Source organism: Rosa rugosa, chromosome 4 (assembly GCF_958449725.1).
Source record: "Rosa rugosa chromosome 4, drRosRugo1.1, whole genome shotgun sequence".
NCBI classification, from domain to species: domain Eukaryota; kingdom Viridiplantae; phylum Streptophyta; class Magnoliopsida; order Rosales; family Rosaceae; genus Rosa; species Rosa rugosa.
In genome coordinates this window covers 6522807-6540583 of record NC_084823.1, presented here as the reverse complement: position 1 = coordinate 6540583, position 17777 = coordinate 6522807, and the positions used below count along the sequence as shown (strand labels likewise).

General features: G+C 37.2%; 1 protein-coding gene across 1 annotated transcript; it reads right to left on the bottom strand.

Annotated features, from left to right (window-relative positions):
- Positions 1-3795: 3795 nt before the first annotated feature.
- Positions 3796-16885, bottom strand: LOC133743160 (isoamylase 3, chloroplastic). The gene is made up of 25 exons (XM_062170987.1): positions 16670-16885; positions 16388-16597; positions 16095-16149; positions 15928-15996; positions 15295-15449; positions 13882-13975; positions 13448-13684; positions 12970-13074; positions 12177-12281; positions 11078-11212; positions 10917-11003; positions 10677-10731; positions 10356-10419; positions 9442-9541; positions 8987-9087; positions 8558-8609; positions 8086-8148; positions 7143-7232; positions 6986-7058; positions 6208-6287; positions 5750-5854; positions 5574-5672; positions 5419-5480; positions 4901-5009; positions 3796-4207 (listed from the first exon to the last, which is right to left on the bottom strand). The coding sequence occupies exons 2-25, from the start codon at positions 16579-16581 to the stop codon at positions 4097-4099; spliced, it is 2400 nt and encodes a 799-aa protein (XP_062026971.1). The 5' UTR covers positions 16582-16597; positions 16670-16885; the 3' UTR covers positions 3796-4096.
- Positions 16886-17777: the final 892 nt, after the last annotated feature.

Here is a 17777-nt window from a genome sequence, read left to right as displayed (position 1 = left end):
CCCCCCCTTGTCTTCTATGATTTCATCAATGGTTATGGCTTAAGGGCAGCCGATTTGGCCCTACCTCAAAAAAGTTAAATTGGTATGATCTTATTAGTGCTGTCAATTAGAAATATTAATTAGAAATATTGGAATGACAATGAATTGTTGTCGGACCCGAAACGTGAAATGTGGTGGTGTTGGCCTAGAAAAGTAAATAAAGCTGCAATATTCCAGATAGGGGATTATGAACTCGCCTCAGTGAGTAACTTTTATTCATGAATTTTATAGAAATTAAGGATGCATGAAAAATGTGTTTTCGATTTTTCTATGAGATATTGTTTAATGACCTGAGAGTGAGAGGAGCATAGTGACTTTCTTGGGCTTCGATCCCTTAAACCTTGGGAGGGGCTGTATGGACTGAAAAGTGTATAACATCCTTTGAGGTGTGGCACTGCTTCTAGGTAATACGGCGTAAGTGGACATTCTCGCTAAACCTTGTCGGTGTAAACGATACTAATCGTGGAAAGGTTGTAGTTGGCATCGAGATCAGTCATCAGGTCTGTTTCATTCTTTTGGGCTCTACTATATTTTTATAAACAAACTAAGGTTTGTGATTTCGAACATTTTATCATACGCATCATTTCTCTTACTTTGCTGGTACCATTATTTAATTATTTTATACCTACCTGGGGTAGAGTCTTATTGAGCAGCAAGGATGAAAGCTCACCCCTACAACAGTTTGTGGATGCAGGTACTGTGTACTAAGACGGGATAGCTGGATGACGCAGGGTGTGGCTTAGTTACCATGTACTTTAAATTTTCATGACAAGTTCTCGCTCTTATTTCCTTTTCTCCAACTTAAATTGTTTATCGAGTTTGTGAGTGTTCGTAAAAAAGGATTGAAATCTTTTATAGAGAACGCGCCTCACGCGCCTGGTGTTTCTGAGAGAGTGTGATGCTCCGTCCGGCGGCACGTCTTCATGGCGTTGTCGTCGGACGGGCCTTCGACGGATCTGTGCACACCGGTGGGATCTTCTGGCATAAGCGTGGTCCAGGGAAGATAGAAGGGTGGTGGCTTTCGGGCTGGGTGGATCGATCTCGATCGAACCCTCTCGGATTGTTGGTGAGCGCAGGTGAGGCGCACCGCTGGGTTACTGTTGGCCGGCGGCGATTGGTGTCAGGGAATAACCGGAAATCGGGGTTGTTGATTGGGCGTCGATCTACTGGAAACGGTCTCCAATTGGATCTGCTCCTCCTTGGGATCTGGGCTCTGTTTTCTGGTCTGGTTTACAGCTGTCTGCGACGTGGTGCTGCAGTGCGTCTGCGTGTTGCTTTGATGCGGTGGCGTGGTGATGCGGTGCAGCGGCGCGGTGGAGGGTGGATGACACTGGTGTGCTGGCGGCGGGTGTGGTGGCATGCAGCGTGGGTGTCCCCTGCTGGGATGAGAGTTGGTTGGGCCGAGTTTGTGCTGTTGGGCCCTCGTTGGTGGGCTGTTGTTACTAGTTTTTATTTTCAAGTTGATGTTTTGTTGGTAATAAGTCACTGCCATAGTTTGGTAGGACGAGTTGGGCTTCGTGTCGGTCTGTGCACCTTGTGTGCCTTGTCTGTCCTAGGTAGGCGGCGAGTTCTTTGCATTGGCAAATGGTCGCAACCTCCTAGTGGCGGTAACGTGTCTGCTCTAGGTAGACGGCGAGTTCCTTGCTTGGTCAAATGGTCGCTGCCTCCTAGTAGCAGGATGAAACTAAGTGTCATTGGATTTCAGTGGCAACATAGTGGGAAAGCTGCGTTATTTGTAATGATGTTTCTTCTTAATAGAGTTATCTTTCCGGTATGTCACCACAATTGTAAAGCGAATAGAGTAGCCAGTAGAGCACTCTTCGCTAGTTGGTGCTTGCTAGAATACATTGTTTTAGTTGAGACTCTTGTTATTATCTCATGAAGTTCTCTTGATGCATATTGTAATCAGGGGTTTAGGCACCATGTCATCCCTATGTATTCTTCGGTTTTATTAATCAAGACTTGAGGGCAGCCGCACCGCCCTTCTTAAAAAAAAAAAAAAAAAATTCCTCTCTTGCAAATCCTTCGGACTTGAACTGGACTAATATTCGATAATTGTTTTCAAAGGACTTGTAATTGTTAAAAAAATAAAAAATTCTAACTGTTTTATAGTTTTCACCTCATTTTCAATAAAAGCTTCTACATTTGAATTTCGTGATTTACATTTACAAATAAATTTCAATTTCTTCTTTGCCTTGAGGGTTCTTAGGATTTGAGTTAAGAAGCTTAGCTTAAGTTCTAAGAAAATGTGGCACTGTAACGTACTCGATTTGAAGAGGTGCAAATCGGGGCGTTACAACTATGAATAGATTGTGTATTGTATATATATCGAGTGCGTCCAAGGCATGCACTAGAACTGTGACCGAGTACACTGCTGAGTTTTTATGCATCCTACAAACGCAATCATGCTCTCGGTTTAAGGTAAACCCCAATATTCACCACCACCACCAACCTCATGGCAGACCTCTGCGCCGAAAACCGGGCCTTCTGCAAGTCCGCCACCATCACTGCCAAGGTACAAAAAAGAAACGAGCAGGCACAAACCCACAAGAGCCTCCATGATAATGTAGAAGATACTAGAGGTGGCATACCAACCACGGCTGCTGCACTCTCAACCCTAGCAGACCAGATTTTTTTTTTTTTTCTCTAATATGGAAAATCATAAATCAGAGCCACAAAAAAAAAAAAAAAAAAACCCTCAAAAGCAAGGGAGACAGAGTCACTCAGTAAGCTGAAACTTTTTCATTCCAAATGAGAAAACTAGAAACCCTTTGCATTTTTTGCTTTTGCTTCTGGAAATGGTAATGACTCGTTTGAAAAAAGTCACACATTTCACATGCCATAAAACACTAGCTAGCTCTAGGCCGTGGTGTCATTGTAACTGCACAAAGATATTTCTTAGGTATGTGGGTGGGTGGTTAGAAGACATATTACAGTTTACACGATGTCATTATGCACCATCATATGTATAATGGAATCGATCATCGATATGTTAATCACATATAAAGTGTGTGTATGATACGTGAGAATTATTAGAGCAGACGAAAGTGTACAACAAACGATGGGGCGAAACCTAGTGGAAAGTGTAATCTAGGTCTTCAGAACTATCACCCATCAAAGCTTTTTTGGGCTTTCGGTTGTCGTCCAACTTAGAGCTGGCTTTCGACAACGGTTTCCTTCTTTGCTTAGAGAAGGCAAACTCTTTCCAGTTGAGTTCGAGCACAGATGTGGATGGAAGGCTACGGCTGTTGATGTCAGGCAGATGGGCATAACACATGAATCACCATTTCCCTGTCATTCACTTGTTGATGTCAGGCAGCTAAGTCATTTTGCATCGTGCATGGATCACAATCAGAGAAGGAAGTAACATTCAAATTCCTCCACACTGGCAGACCCATATACGCAACACATTCATGAAATGAAATGCTTGTGAAAAACAAAGGATATTGAGAAAACTGGAACTGGCTCCCAACATGGAAAACTCCATATGCCAACCGACAAATCATGAAAATATGGAAAACTCCATATATGTACAGTTAATAAAATACGAGATGAATATACTCTTAAAAATGTATTATATACATCTTGTATTATATTCATAAAAATATTTTCAGGTATTATATATATCTCGTGTTCTAAGATTTTCACGAATACTTTTGAAAAGACGTCAGTGTGTTTCATTCGTTGATTATTGGATAAATTACTAACAGAGGTTATATGACATTTGGTGACTAAAGGTAGTTCATGCCTCTGGTATTATTGTGGTAACCTATATCATCCCACTGATCGGTTATGTGATTATTAAGAGTAATTACAAGCATTCACAGCTAGCTCCCTCTGAATATACAAGGTGGAAGCCGACAGTTTCTTATTTGCGATCAGAAGTTCTGAACTACTCCAACATAAAAACTACTTTATTGTTCCAGTGATATGAAAGTGGATTTCTAGAATTTAAGGACTTCAAAGTAAAATGTGTCCCAGATAGAATTAGCAGTCCTTCAACCAGCGTTCACATGATCTGAAAACTTCATCAGCAAGCAGCTTCCGAGTCGTCTGATCATTTTGCTTCAAGAAGAATTGAGGAGTAAGGGGCCATGTTGTAAGTGCCTCTAGTGCCTGGGACGCCTTCAAGCACAAAGTCATTGGGAGACTCGAGATTAGTGTCGACCTGCCAACAACACTTGTTATCAGTCGAGTTGTATTGAAAAAAATAGTAACTGAAAAGCGGCAAACCAAAAGAAAAGAAAGCAGAGCATTCTCGGAGGCCCATCTATGTTTTATTTGGCATACATGTAGCCTAAAGTCCATCTATGAATATACCTGCTAGCTTACTTTAGTGAAAGGTTACAGTATCTGTAGTACTGTACACCAGAAACCTCATACATTACAGGTAGTATGAAATACAAGAAGTAATATAAAGATATCAGAGTGAAAGGGGAAAAAGAGGTTGAAGGTTATGGAATATGGAAGGTATTCAATGAAAAACAGAGAACTATTCATGCAGCACCAAATTGGTTTTGGTCTCTCAAAACCCCTTCTGATATTCAACATGGATGATAACTTGATAAAAGTACGGTAATAGGAAGCACTGGACAAAATTTGAACATGCATACTTCTATTCTCTTTGTATCTCCATAATCACAAAATAAGATCAGGAAACTTCATCTCCACAAGTTGATAAATACCGACTAAGCTGATTACTATGCACGACAGCATAAGGGCAAAAGCAATTGCATGGTCACAAACAAAAACATAGAGGGTGGTAGTATAAAAAGAAAGAATCGCAAGTGAAGACGATGCAGGTTAGCAGTAAAGGCAGCTACAAAGCTAGATATATATACTAAGGTGGGAAATAACTAACCACACGAAACCAAATCCTCTTTTCTGGTGGTGAGGGGATCGGAACTTCAATAAAATAATCATGAGCATTGAATGCCATGTAGATGTCTCCTCCATTATTGTCATGAAACCTGCAAAAGAAGTATTTCCATAGATATGTTATCCATTAAACAGAGTGAGCTGTTGTAGTATAATTTAGGCATAAGACCATAGCTAATCTCATGTCCCACCCCCCCCCCCCCGGCGGGTATCCAGTCTCAGGAGTTATCAGAATGAAAGGACATCTAAAATTTTGTTTAGGATCAATCCAAGTGAAAGAAAACAAAGTATCTTACTGACTTCAGGACAATCATAAACCATTTCTCCAAAAGAAAGAAAACCCCCAAAAAAAAAAAAAAAATTCATTTAGCAAGATCGTGGTACCAAGGTGCTGCCCAATAACACAAACAACTCTACAACACTCCCCTCATACAATATCTTAAAAAATCCAGATTACTGTATCAGATATCTTTAATACTGAAGACAGTAGTAATTTCTTACGTAAATGCAAGAAACTTGCTCTCATAATTGTCCCAGTTGCCTTCATGCCATGTCACATCACTCTGCACGAATCAAAGTTTAGTGACTCTTAGGAGAAGAGGATGCTTATCATTGAATGAGTCAAAAGAGCAAAACAAGAATAACAAGGAGATTACTTTCTCAAGAAATCTATCACGGCCAAATACACGATGTGTTCTTCGATAGTTTATCACCTCTTTGAAAAACCGGAAGTGATTATTCTTCCGTGATTCCAACTGCCATGCCATGAGATTATTCCATGTCATTCATCTATGCTAAAGCTGAAACGAAAGCCAAAACTAAAGTAACTTACCAGTCCCCACTGGAAATGGTTAATAGCAGTATCATGTCCATAACTGTTGTTATTTCCATGTCGAGTATGCCCATATTCATCTCCCATCATCATCATTGGTGTTCCCTGGAAAAATGGAGTCAAAATAATAATTCAACACTAAATGTTTGGTAGTGGCATATAACAATTCAAATTTTTTGGGGAAATCAAATGCAGCTAGAATCCCAGAAAGAATGATAAGAGGAGAATTTTAAATCTATTTAGTGCCAATCAACAGACAGGAGAAGACTCTTGAGAGGACCAGGAGGTATAACAATTTTCAATACTGACAAAATCAGAAATATCAGGTAAAATCAGAATTTTTGAAAACAGATATCTCAGCTTCACAATATTTAGGTAATGTCTAAACAAGAAAAACTGAAACAAAACGTAAGATATGCATGAATATGACACACGAAATTGGTTTTGAGCATGTTTACCTGAGAGATCATCAACGCCAGATGGAAGTTTTTCATTTGCCGGGAGCGTATAGCTTTAACAGTAGAATCATCGGTTTCTCCTGGAAATTAAATATAGATAAAGTAAAAAGATTTCACCATATGGAAAATATGAAAATATAAAATGAAAAAGATAACTACAAATTAATGCTGCATCTTGGGTTTTCTAACCCACTTTCCTGCCTGACAATTAAGCAGTTTTAGTTCAATACACAAATTGTGTCGAATACTGCCTTGGATCTAAGACCAAAGGGTCAAGCCCCAAGGTTAACCATTCTATATATGGATGTCAAGCATGGCAAGTGGTACTAACGAACTGTCATGTCCCATTTGCAGAAGTAAGTCTGTCTCCTATTTTGAAGCAATAGATGCACAATGTATGATAAAGAGAATCGGGACATTTTGTCGTAACTCATAAGTTAGTGCATATGCATGTAAACCACTAGTTCACTGCTATTTGACAAAATCATATTTGGTAATTGCTATTTCATACCCAATATTTGTGAATAGAAATTCATACACACTACCACGGCCCTTACAAATAGACAAATATTGGAAAATGAAAGCAAAGATCCAGACTTGGAAACAATACATCAGTCCACAAAAGGTTTGTTCTGCAGACTTGAGAACAATATCGCCTATGACTTTTAGTCCCATAGACTTGACATTTTGATAACAATATTTCAGTCTTCAAAATAACACATCAAAGCTAAGATCCGTTCAGAATATATGAGGGACCAAGCATCAGATTTTAGCATACCTTCATAACCACAATTCCAGCTCAGATTATCATTACTTCCATCATTTCCTCCTTCTCCGTTAGCATCATTGTGCTACAAAACTAACAATCATGAGAAGAATGCATGACTAGACTGCAATAAATGGCAAATTCTGATATCTTAGGAAAGACAGAGTACCTTGAAATTGTATGAAACGAGATCATATAGTGTGAACCCATCATGTGCAATAATAAAATTAATACTGTGATAAGGCTTGCGCTTGTTCGTCTGTGGAACGAGTGAAAACTATTAGAACATATAAGCATGCAATCAATATAGAAGTAACACAGATTCCTTGAAATAAGAACCCTGGTGCACCAAAAGAATAAATGCAAAAAACAGATGGACTCTGAGCTCAAAAAAATCTGAAGTAATTAATAATGAGATGCAAGCTAGATGTTCATTACTAGATAATAGTATGTTTCCAAGAAAGCCAGAAACATATCACAGATTTTGATCAAGAACCAAGTAGAATAATCCAACATTGACATTATGAAATTGCTAGGTAGCATCAAAAGATAAAAGAAATTTAATATTACTAATTCTAGGTTGCAGCATCAGGTAACTGCTACTTCCAATTATACAAAGTTATAGAAAAGAGAAACTTTAAACATTATATTTAGGGGTCCTATAGAAACTAGAAGAGAAAAATATACATTCAATAATGTTAAGCATGAGCATGAGGGTACTTGCGTTGAATCTCTATAAAAGCATCCTAGTAAGGAGGGTATCTGGTGTTCTGCCAGTTTTAGTCAAGATAGCTAGTGATACAAAAGGATAATTTGTGGAAAAGAAATATGTGCAGCTACATTAACATGAATTCCTTTTCATTGTAACTTGGGCATCTATCTCCAACATCAAGCCAAGACAATAGAACTATAGGCACTACTTCTTAATTCCCTTAATGATCCCATCTCCATGGTCAGTGTTGTTGAATTTATTAATCTCGAACCAATTATCCCGTGGGAATATAAAATTCAGATTAGAGCCCACTTAACAAGTTTGATAGTCATAAAACAAGAAATGAAATTAAAGGTAATAGCCACTATTCAACAATAATTTATGAAACACCCATGCTTACTTTGTAAAGGTCAGCAGATCCAGAAACACGAGTTGCAAAACTTCCTTTCATACCTGAGTCTCCCTGTATAAACAGAACTTAATAAAAGATCTGAAAACAGGATACATATGTGTGCATATGCAATTTATAACTCAATGTGCCTAGATTCACAGCTGTCGAAAGAAAGAACAAATCAACAACCATCTACTATTATACCACCAAAACTTGAACAGTAATTGTCATCGCATTTATGATAATGCTTTAAACAGTATCCACTTATCTAAAACTGAAAACTCATCCAAATACATCCAAACCCTTTATCATCAGATTTAGCCCATATTTCTTAATTCATTTGAGAGGAGATTCCTTCCAATCCGAATGTCTATGTATTCCTGACATCCATTGCTTAGTTCTTGGATATTTTACTTTAACTAACAACATGAATGAGTTGTAGACCCATCTGAGTTGGATCATTGTCATCTAATGGAACTACCTTTATAAATCTCCTCAAGTCGTCACGATATATTCCATTCCATTCGGCCCACCTGCGTTTAAGGAATCTCATAAGTAATGGAGATGAGCCATTCGAACTTTCTTATTCACACAAAATTCTATTTGAAGAAACTCTTTTATAACTAATTTCAATATTTCTAAGTTCTTTATGTATTAGTGAGATGTGTTATTGAACATCAGTTTTAGATAGATTAGTGACAGTCAAGTACTCTTGAAATGGTTGCTTCTTTGAAGGTCTGGTGCCTCGATAATCTTATATGTGTTTTTCATCACAGAACTAATTGTTGCTTAATCGATGCATTACTATTTTTCAGCATTTTGTAAAGTTCAGTTAAAAAATTTCATGTCATTTCCATAAATTCTACACATATTATATTTTAATAATAAGTAGGATTTGTAACATGATTACCTGTCCCAGTTTGGAAAACTTCCAACAAGATAAAGACCTCCACAATCCCAAGGCTCAGAAATAACTTTACATCTCGATAGAATGGCATCTTTTGCGATAGCCTGGTCCCAAAAACAAACCAAACAAAAAACTAAGTATATCCTCCCAACTGCACTTCTGGAATCTTAATGCAATAAATAGAAGGCAAACTCAACTGCTAGAGAACATACATCATAATGCACTATGTAATGTGTTCATAACAATGTGCAAAACTTATAACTATACAACTCCCCAATTATGATCTCCAAATTTATGTTTGATTCCACATGTTAGACTCCCTAGTGGTGGGAAGAGATTCACATGTGGGAAAGTATTAGAATATAAACTAGCAAAATCTGTCAATCCCCAACGATATACATGTGATTAGTATACATGCATATGTGCATGTCTGTATCCAACTTCTACAAATAACTTACCCGGATAAGTGGCGGCGCATCAAGTGGAGCTCCATCTGTTCCCCGACAAAGAGCACTAGCAAGGTCAAATCTAAATCCATCCACATGATATTCAGTGACCCTGAAAATGTGTAACAAAAGAGAATGTAAGAAGCTTGATATTGGCTAGCGATTCATAACCAAAATCAACAAAGAAAGACTATAGATGTAATAGAATTTGAAATTTAATCATTTTAGATAAGCTTTGGCCAAAATATTAACTCTGTTTTAATAAGTTTTAGGCATATAATTATGAAACAGTAAAAACACAAAAGGCCAGGGTGGATGAAAGGTCCACTCGAGTAATAAACAATCTATGTCCAATAATCTTCTCAAGGATAATGAAAGAATTTAGTGGCCAGAATTGATCCAGATGGTGGACTGTTATTGCCTTATCAGTTAATCACAGTTGGCTGACTACAATGAAAACTTCCACGCAACCACTGCAAGTGGCTTAGTGGTTCTTGCCTAGTTGGGTGTGCTCCCCAACCTAGGTTCGAACCCCGAAGCTGTCAAAGTGGCGAGGCACTGTGCTGCAATGCACAGTTGGAGCATTTCACATGCGCCGAAGGGGTTTATCTTGGGCCTAGGAAGCCTTTGGGTTCCCCTTGACAAAGTCAAAAATGAAAACTTCCACGCTTCAGTGTGTTGCTTTAAAAAATAAATAAATAAATAAATAAAATAAAATAAAATAACAAGTAGAAATATAATTAACGCCATTCACCAGATGAATAAAAGATACCAAAAGAGTGAGCAGGTGGCTGCATAATAAAAGCTAAGAACTATATGTTGGTGTTGAGAAAAGGAAAGAAAAGAGAAAAAACAAACACAAAAACAAATGAAAATGCAGCTAGCAATAAAGTAAGCGCTCTGAACTCTCTGAATTGTGTACTTACCAGTGTCTTAAGCTCTCGAGAACGAGCTCCATAACAACAGGATGGTTACAGTTAAATGAGTTCCCTGGAGACCCAAAAGAATAAACATTATGAGAATTACATATGCTTATGAGAAGGCAATCCTGTTTTGCTTTCACATGTCATAACAATATCATTGATATCAAACACATGTCTTTTCCTTGGTAGTGCCAAAAGGAGAACACCAACTATCAAAGGCAAAACATATATAATTGTAAACTAAAAATAATAAGCCACATAATAATTTTTATAGTAAACAGAAAATTGAGGGGTAAGAAGAGACAGATAAGACAATTGAATTACCACAGCCCGAGAAGTTCAGTAATTGGCCACTGTTTGGGTCCAGCATGTAATAAACCTATAGAGGAAGGATGCATCGTCAAACAAGAAAAATCTGATAGGATATGTTAATTTCTTTTCTGAAAAATATTGTCCGAGTAGAAATGTCAACCGAACTCAGCCTAACATCTTTCGGCATTGAGGAAAAATATTCAAACCACAAGAATAAAAACTAAAATTCTCATAAGAGAAGTGAGACGTCACCTTATTATCTATGCCACGAAATGAAGTGGTATAAGGGTAGGCATCATCAGCTTCATTTGTATGGTTATAGACAACATCCAAAATGACCTGCACAAAGGAAGACAGTTTACTACTGCAACTACAGGCACTTTGCTCCACACACATGCAAAAAAAAAGTTTACCTCTATCCCAGCACCATGCAAGGCTTTAACCATTTCTTTAAATTCATGGGAAGCTTTAAGGGGTCCTCCACCAGCACTCGCATAACGGCTCATAGGGGCAAAGAAGTTTATTGTTGAGTAGCCCCACGTATTAATCTTGAGCAAAAGAAACCGTTGGGAAAAATAAATTAGACCACTTGGTTACGGTGAAACTTAATGCTCACCGGCTTTAAAAAGTGAGAAAACAGAATATAGACTAAATAATATTCAATTTGAGTTTACTAGTGTATTAGAAAGCACAAGAACAAATGGAAAGACCATCCAAGTGCAACATCTTGAATAACCAGCTTAAATTTCATTTGGAACCACCTGGCACATCAATCTGACAGTAACTACATCCCTTTGCAACAAGGACTATAAGACTTGAACACCTTATGAGAATAACTAGGTGATTCAGTAGCTGGATTCCTCCAATACATCATTGAATTTATGTCCTAACCACAGAAAATAGCTGAAAAGATATATTTCTATCCCTTATAGTTTTATTCCATTTATAGCATCACATATTTCACAAAGATAATCGTCGTCTGGATTTTCATTGGAATCTCAGATCATCAATGAGAGAGAGAGAGAGAGAGAGAGAGAGTTTCTAATGTATTGGACGTATCCGTTCCCTATTTATATACATTATTTCCGTATTAGCTTAGAGAGAGAGAGAGAGAGAGAGAGAGATCCTTATACTTTGGAGGTGAATAGAATTACCAATGGAAGCAACCTACCTAGTTCTCCCTGTTAAACGCTGACATTGTCTATTTATAATCTATAACTTTTCATATGTTATCAAGTAGTGGTTTGTTCAGGTATTAAATCATCCAACCATGAAACAGTAAAAATCAATGACGTGGTATAATACCCTGAGGCAAAAAAATTATTCCTTGCATATATAAGTGAACCTGCATAGACCTGTTATATGGTGGAAATTTGGTTTTACATAAGCAAATAGCTTCTAAAGTTTGCATGGAAGCAGCTCTGTTTTGCTTATTGTAACTTGTAACTCACTCCATTTCAATTAAGTAGTGCCTTTCATCAATGCAAGAGCATGAAAAACTGATTTACTTACCATGTGATCTCTAGGATTTGAACGCCTTTGAAACTCAAACTCATCAAATTCAAAGACAGGCTGCAACTCTACAGCATTGATGCCGAGCTCTAGAAGGTGTGGAATCTTAGAATTCAAACAAAGGGGAGAAGTCAGAGAAATGCAGCACACCAAAGCAAATAAACAGCTATATACTATGCAAATCATAGCAATCAATGATAAAGGACAGATGATTAGACAGTATAGTATTCATGTCTTGTCTTCAACATGCCACACTTCGATCTCATGGAAGAAAGAACTACACGTATTCACAATGAAATAACATTTCTTTCAGAATATTCAAAATCTAGAATCTAGGTCCCCCTTGGATCATTTCATTTGAAAGGATAGACGTTCACTAGTCTTGTCTCATGACATTCATGTCCGTCCATAACCATTTAGCAAGAACTGAAATTATATGACCTAGATCTATGGGCATTACTTTATAAATAGATTGGGAAATCTATGGGCATTACTTTATAAATAGATTGGGAGCTTCAACATTGCTTTAGTAACTTGAGCATATTGTCGGTTCTATCTATTTAAACTGAATCCTCATGATGACCATTAATGGACCGGTGAAAGGCAGGATGACCAAACCTGATACACTATCTACATTTTCAGCAGTAGCTCGTTAACATCAAGTGATCATAGTTTCTTTGTAAATAAAACCTCTTAAAATTTTCTTGGAAACAAACGGAGGTATTGAAATTGCATAGAAAACGTGGCTCAGTATATGAATATATTGTTTTTCATAGCCACAATCCATGATTACCTTGTCAATCAGACCACGGTAGCTACCACGAACATCTGGATCCAGACCAGTGGATTCATCAGCTGTAAATGCACGAACATTCATTTCATATATAACAAGATCATTCTGCAAAAACAACAGCAAACAAACAGGTTATGGTGCAATAAGATGCTTTTGAAGTCTGCATTCAACTCAGAAACACAACAGGTGATCAAAACATTCATTTGACCAGTAGAAACTTTATATTGTCATTAAAAGATGAAAATTACTTCATAGGACCCACGAGTAGAGTAAAAGCTCTATTAAAAATATATATATATATATAAAAAAAAAAAAAGGGGTTTGCTCATCAAAGAATAAGATATGATGTTGAGGTGAGGGTGATTTGAAGAGCAAGAAAGGACCTATCAATTTCCATCTGATTGACCAATTGTCAACAGAACTGTTTATCTTGTCTACTGAATGACAAGTTGACAACCACATTGGGCAATTTATTTACCTCGGGTATATTTGGAAGCTTGTAGTTGTCTCCCCAATCAAAAGGCAAGCTATCAAAATCATAAGTACCAAGAAACCCAGATAACTTTTCTCTGGAATCTCCAAAATACCGGCGGCCTTCAACTAGCTTCGCATAAGGATCTATTAGCACAATGCTGCTGTCAAACCGATGCCCTTGCTGCCAACCTTGAGGTCCATCAATACGGTAACCATAAAGGACATTGCTACGGGGAAAATCCTGTAAATGAAGAACTTCGTCATCATGACAACTGAGACGAAGGAATAGATATAGACTTCCACTCTCAATAAGAAAAAAATAAGAGAGGGAGATGGAGAAGGAGAAAAAGATTAATGTATGTTAAAGGGAAACACCATGTAAAACACAGAACAGCAGAAAGCGACGTAATAATTTAGCAATTAAAATCGAATGTTTACCTTTATAGATATGTGCCAAATGTCACCTGTCTTGTTCTCTTTAGGATCCAAAGCCAGCTCAGTCATTCCACCATCTGGCCCTCCAAACTGTCCCCTGACAAAAATTATATTCGTTAAAACAAAGAGTCAGGAAACAGAGAAGGGAAGGAAAAGAAGCGATGGACATATAAACCAATATATCCATTTTTATAGCTATAAAATAATTTACAAGCGTTATTGTCATAGCTAGAAACAACAGGCAATAAACAAGAATTATATCCATAAATCTAAAGATATAGTTTAGGGAAGCAGCTTTTCATGAAAAAAACAACTTCTTGGTTGAAACAAAGAATGAAAGAAATACTACAAAATCTAAAGTACAAATACAGTCTGAACTGAAGGGAAAAAAATAAGAAATAAAAATAAAGCCCTAGAAAATCCAAACTAAAACTACAATCTGAACTGACCAAGACTCAGGTCAAAGCCCCCTCCAATCATATACAAAGACTCTAAGAAGAATTGAAACTCTACTATACCCTGTTTCCTATTAGTAAACAGTATCTAACTTTGTTCGAATAAAGGCCACTGTCATATCTTTGCAACCTTCCACATCGAAAATTTGAAATAAGTTGACAGGATAATTGCCTTTCTGTTAGCCCAATGTGCAATAACTAACAGCAGCAAGGAACACCAATTTCTAAATTTCTAGCCCAAACCCAAATTTGCATAATTTGATGAGCACTCTCTAAGCAAACCATTTGGAGATAAACAAACCAAGGTCAGCTTTTCTGAAGGGTCACAAGTATTAGTTTCCCATCAACCACCAACCGCTTTTCACTTAATGGGTACATCCTTTCAGATTTTCTTAAATGACTCAAAAACTTGATAGCAAGATATTCTGTCAACCAAGGGAGAAAGGTTTTACACGTAAATGTCCCCAAAGAACAAGCAGACCAATTCTTGTAACAAACTACCCTAGACAAATTCATGGAGACTTGTCTGAGAACTTTGAGAAATTTTTCATCAGTCAAGTTCCTCAGAAGGTGAAGTACTAAGAGATGACTGGAAGAATCCAAAAGGAAGTTATGGCCGAAAATGGGAGCATTGGTGATTCAGAGTTGAAAGAATTCAAATAAGAGACGCAGACTGAAATGATTATTCACAATCCTAGTAAAAAAAATGAGAAGATGATTCAGTGATTGAGAGGAATGTAAAGCAGGAAGTCAGGAATGGCCAAAGAAAACCTCTCTCTACAATCTGATCTAACCCAATAATTGAACTTGAAACTTACTTGCACCTAATGATTTAACGCCGCAGCTGGACATATAAAATTTGATAAAAACTGATATTCAATATCTAGAAACATGTGTGTGTAGCTGTGTACATAATTGGATATTAACTAAACAAAAAATAAAAAATGGAAATAGAATGCACCTCTCTGCAAGTTTAATGCAAAGTGTGACAGCGGTTGCGTGCTGTGAGAAAATGGCAAAATTGACACCAGTATCAACTTCTGATACACCCAGCGGAAAAGCCTGACCTGGAAAAGTTTTCCATGACTGGCTGGTCTCTGCCAGTTGGGCTTCTTCCTATAAACACAAGCAGTGAAAATGTGAAAATGTGAATTATGTCCATTCAAACATGGTGAAAAAAGGGGATTAGGAGAACAAAATTGGAAATGGGGGGAAGGTACAAGGTCTTGTATATTTTCACACAAGGCTTAGAAGCTTCAATATGGGATTCTGCATTCTTTAACAAACTCTGTCACATGCCACTGCATGTTGTACCAGGCACAAAAATAAAAAGTGCGTGGAGCACAAATTATGCCCCGCACATAGTTGAAATGACTAGCCTGTTCTCAAACATAATAGAAAGAAGAGCATATTTTCTAACCAAAACCAATTGGTCATTCCAAAGGCTTAGAATTCCCTATGTGGGATTCCATATTCTCCAACAAATGAAGTGATAGATGTCTTAGTGTACTGCTTTCAGTCTTTCAGGTATGTATTAATCTTCATGTCTAATAATTTATTATACAAACAGAAATACAGAAGACAAAACCAGTACCTCTAGCACACTTCCCTGAGCACCCTGACCGTACGCATTACCCGTGCTATGCATGACATGATCCCGGGTCTAACCTATGCGAAAAGTCCAGCCATACAATCAATAACAGTGCAAAACCCAAATAACAAATGTTAACTTCATTTGCATTACAGAAAGATTAAACATGCCTTTCTCACAAGCCCTTGCTGATTGCTGCCCGTTGCTTGTTTACTCAACTTCAACCTAATAAAACCATCCAAAAATCAAGATCAACCCAATTACTCACATCATTCCATCTTATAAGACACCACTTTTCACTATGCATAACAAGACTCATCACTACATTACTAAAAACCAACACACTTAACTAAATTGCTTAATTCTCATTAAAGCAAAACCCATCAAGTTTTTCCTTTAAAAACTTATAAAAGCTTATAAAAGCAACAAAACTGGAACTTCAAGCCAATAAAAGGAACATTACCCAACATCAAGAACAGGGGGAGCTACTATACACGATGAAGCACCGGCCTGAGTTGTCGAAAATGGTGATGATGATGCAAAGAGCGGGAATTTGGAGACATTTGAATCGTACAAATGTGGGGTACGCAGGAGCATCTTTGATCTTTCTCGATTGCTATTCTGACTATGATGATGTTGATAATGGCACAGTTTCATAAAAGCAGCACTTGGCCTGCAAGAAAGAGTAGCATTGAGAGGCAAAGAAGAGCCAAAAGGGTATGCAAATTCAGTGAAAAGGAGCTACCTTTACGATTCAACCATGGAGATTGGAAGCTAAAGTTTTGATCTTTCTTTGTTTAAAAACTGGCGCAGTTTCCCAATGCGTGTAAATAGAGTACTAATGAGGCAAAAGGGTATCCAATTTGAGAGAAAAGGAGGTGGCTTTGTGATTCAATCAAGTACTATAAGAATCTGAAGAATCTTGAAGAAGAAGTGGGAATGAAGTGAGTGATGGTTTCTGGGGCAATGAAGTGGGTGTTGGTGCTTATTCATGTCTGCCACGTGAACGGATACGAGAGGAGATGGGGTCAAGTTTCGACACGTGGCTCTTGGCAATCTCTTTCTTTCTTGCAAAATATCATCAAGAGCTAGGCTTTCTTGGATCTTCTCTACCTTTTTTCATTTTTGTATTCTTTTGCTTTGGATCTTCTTCTACTCCTTTTCTATTTTTTTTATGTTTTGTTGCTTGGATCTTCTGCATTGATTTGATATAATATCTTTGTTAGCGGTTGGACTTCGGCTTGTATTATTGAAGACCCTAAATTTTGCCACCGTTGAGAGATGATAAAGTTGTTTAGTGGTTTATCTCGTGGGATAGATTATCATCCTAGTGTATTATCACTCTCATATAGAAGTAAACTTACTTCATTTATTAGTAAACTGGTTCAAATAAATCTTGAGTTAGAATTCTCTTCTATAACTTCAGGTAGACATTTGTTTGGTTAATCTATGTGATATCTTAAATAAATTAGTTTTGATATAAATGTAAGTGAATTACATATATTGAATTATTGATACACTAAGTCGGACTAATCTCAAGTTAGAGCACGACTGTAAGGAGCTGGTATATTATTATAACGAATTGGTACACCTTTGTTATATTGATATATTTTTTGAATATTTTGTTATATTGATATAGAAGGAGAATAAAATTCACACTCCTTTTGGTCAAAATTATCATTAAAAGACAAAATTTAAGTTAGTGAAGACAAAATATAAGTTACCAAAAAAAGAAACATGGAGTGTAGATTGTAAAATGAGATATATATGTATTATAAATCTCTCATTTCTCGACTTGAGTGATTATGAGAATTCTATTTTGTGGTAGGCATTGACACTTCTAGGAACCATTA

What these genes read in the sequence shown, in the direction of transcription:
- LOC133743160 (XM_062170987.1), bottom strand. Translation starts at nt 16,581, where the DNA reads ATGAAACTGTGCCATTATCAACATCATCATAGTCAGAATAGCAATCGA. An exon ending in CCCCCTGTTCTTGATGTTGG is followed by an intron (nt 16,150 to 16,387) that starts GTAATGTTCCTT and finishes TGGTTTTATTAG; the next exon opens with GTTGAAGTTGAGTAAACAAG. An exon ending in GATCTGCTGACCTTTACAAA is followed by an intron (nt 7,233 to 8,085) that starts GTAAGCATGGGT and finishes CTCGTTCCACAG; the next exon opens with ACGAACAAGCGCAAGCCTTA.